The 2,500-nt window shown below is 42.7% G+C and overlaps 1 protein-coding gene across 1 annotated transcript in view; it reads left to right on the top strand.

Moving 5' to 3' along the window:
* Positions 1-2,500, top strand: part of LOC138032894 (neuropilin-1-like) — a 13,197-nt gene that overhangs the window by 3,952 nt on the left and 6,745 nt on the right. The window contains exons 4-5 of the mRNA XM_068880600.1: positions 1-2; positions 1,815-2,081. The exon at positions 1-2 is cut by the window's left edge and continues 137 nt beyond it. Of these exons, the coding sequence (XP_068736701.1) occupies positions 1-2; positions 1,815-2,081 (269 nt within the window). The remainder of the gene's footprint in view (positions 3-1,814; positions 2,082-2,500) is intronic.

The following is a 2,500-nucleotide window of genomic DNA, read 5'->3' as shown; positions in this document are numbered from 1 at the left end:
AGGTATTGAGAGCTGGTTTTCTTTTTTTTTCATTTTTCACTGATTTATTTCCAAAAAAACTATTCACGTGAAACTATTAAGAAGTAAAACCCGACAGTAGCTCATAATCCCTGCTGAATCGAAAGGCCTTGCAGTACTGAAGTGTTTCGAAAATAGCACCAGACCAAGTAAAATTAAAGTCCAATATAATGTTTGGACAGTCTCTATACTTTCTGAAGCAACAAGAAAAATCAATTCTTAAGGTCACGAAGAAGTTGACAACATGTATGCGTACACTGCATACCAGCTTCTTGAATCCCGCCACACAAATTAATAATTTATTGGAACAGTACTGATAAGCACATCATTGCATGTGCGATTCGTTCAAAACATTTCCTGTAACTTGCTGGATCAGTGGGAAAATTCCCGTTTCTTCTCCAAGTGCCGACCAAATTGAGGTTTTGTCCTCCGAAAGGCGGGAAAGCATGGTCAAGTGATCTATCAGGCTTCTACGAAACAAATCTCATCAGAATGTAGTCCCCACTTGAATTTCGGTTTTTTTTTTTCACGTCTTGATGTATTTTAGGAGGATTTTTTTTTTTAAAAAAGAAGCAGTGAATCATAAGGACGATTTTTGTCATGGCTCTCTGCGGGACTAGATTAAAATCAAGATCACGAGCGAGAAGCTCATAACCTTGAAGCGTTTAATTCTGGTTCAGAGCTGGGGTTTTTTGAGTTTAAAAATTTCCTAATTTGGATGTAACGTAGCTCGTGCATTTTCCCGCGCGTGCAGCTTCGATCTTATTTTTGTCCATATATGGGCATAAAATTGGTAACCTTAAATCCCCAGCTTGATTCTAAGGAAAAGAGTTGCAAGTTACACGCTTCAAGGTCACGTGCTTCTGCACGGGCTTCGGACAAATTTAACAATTTTTTTCCTAGCCAACAACTAGATCTTCACTGGATGTAGCTTTTAAAAATCCTGCAACTTTGGTTATTTAAGGCAATAACAACGCACTAGCTCCCCTTCGAACGTTTTTACTGGTTCCGTCAGAATCTTGTCCCCAACACTGTGGCAGTGTGGCCCAGTGGTTAGGGCACTTGCCTTGAGATCCGGAGATCCCGGGTTCAAGACCCGCTCTGACCACTCGTTGAATTTGATCCTGGTAGTCCCTGGTTCAACTTTCCAGCCGCACTTGTAAATAGCCAACTGGTCTGCCTCCCGCCAGTTGGGATTCTTAACAGTTGTTGTTCTGTTCTGTCGTTTCGTTGTGTTTCATTGGCCCTGAAAAGCCCCTATGGGGAGCGGTCAATTAAGTATGTATGTATGTAACACTACGTCATCGGCCCACGTAACAAGAGATTATAACCGCACGATTTGAAGGACATTTTACGAGCCAAATAGTCCCGATTTCGACCTTCGAAATACGCAAAACTGGTTTAGCTTCGTATGAATCTTAAATGTGTTTACGCCCCGTGGCTAATTTCGTCAGGGCCTATCCTGGTTTCCTTATCATCAAGGAAGAGTCTAGGAGCATTTCCAAGCACCTTTGACAGGATGCTAGTCCATCCCAGGGTTACCCCTGGGCAACAAAACGCCGGTACCAATTTGCACCCTAGGATTGGAGAGGCAATGTGAGGGTAGAGTGTTGGTCAAGGAACAAAAGGTAACAACTTGGCGAGGCTCTGACCCCGGTTACTCGATTCCGAATCGAGCGCGCTAACCACTAGCCCACAGTCTCACGTTAAAGATTGAGAAAATGTCGAGTTTAGATTTTCTGAAAACGCAATCGCAACTGAAATGATCGTAAACGTCTTCATCGTTGCTTCCATAGAAAAATTCCAGTGTCCCGTATGTCACGCCATTGGACAGAATGCGGAAGCTACATGTGACAAGAATGTTAAATATGAAACCTGCAATCGGCACAACGCGGTCTGTCAGCTGAGCAAGAAAGCCACTACAGACGATATGACTTTGGAGGTGACGCGAAAGTGTTCCGATGCGCAGACTTTTCGTGACGAAAACGAAAAATGCAAGCAAGACTCAAATTGCTTGTACACTGCCTACTGCCTAGACTCCATGTGCATGGCCAGTGCGCCAGGTAAGGATGTTAACAACACTCTTTTAAGAAAAACGGGAAGTAACATAATCAGAGTATCATGGAAAATATATGAAACCCATGAATTGTAACCGCGCATATAGAACGATTTAGGTGGTGTTTACATGATGTCTGGGTGACTTGCGTACTTACGCGCGTTCACTGCGGCTCCCTCTCGTGGCTGTGAAAATGAAAATTTATCCTCAAGTGCTGACGTTCTTCATAAAACCTCAAATTTGGCTATCTCACGTTGTTTTTTTGCAGACGACGGCAAAAGAAATGGACAAAAATGAAAAATGCACGTGCAAGGCGTGCAAAGCTATTGTTTTTGCCCACTAAATATGCAAATTTGTGACGTTCTCGTTGCTTAAGCTCCCTAAAATCATTGGTTAAAGGAGGAAAAATAACAGCTACGTGAAGTC

The sequence above is a fragment of the Montipora capricornis genome, chromosome 14, assembly GCF_036669925.1.
Source record: "Montipora capricornis isolate CH-2021 chromosome 14, ASM3666992v2, whole genome shotgun sequence".
Taxonomy (NCBI): Eukaryota; Metazoa; Cnidaria; class Anthozoa; order Scleractinia; family Acroporidae; genus Montipora; species Montipora capricornis.
This window is presented reverse-complemented; position numbering and strand designations above follow the sequence as displayed.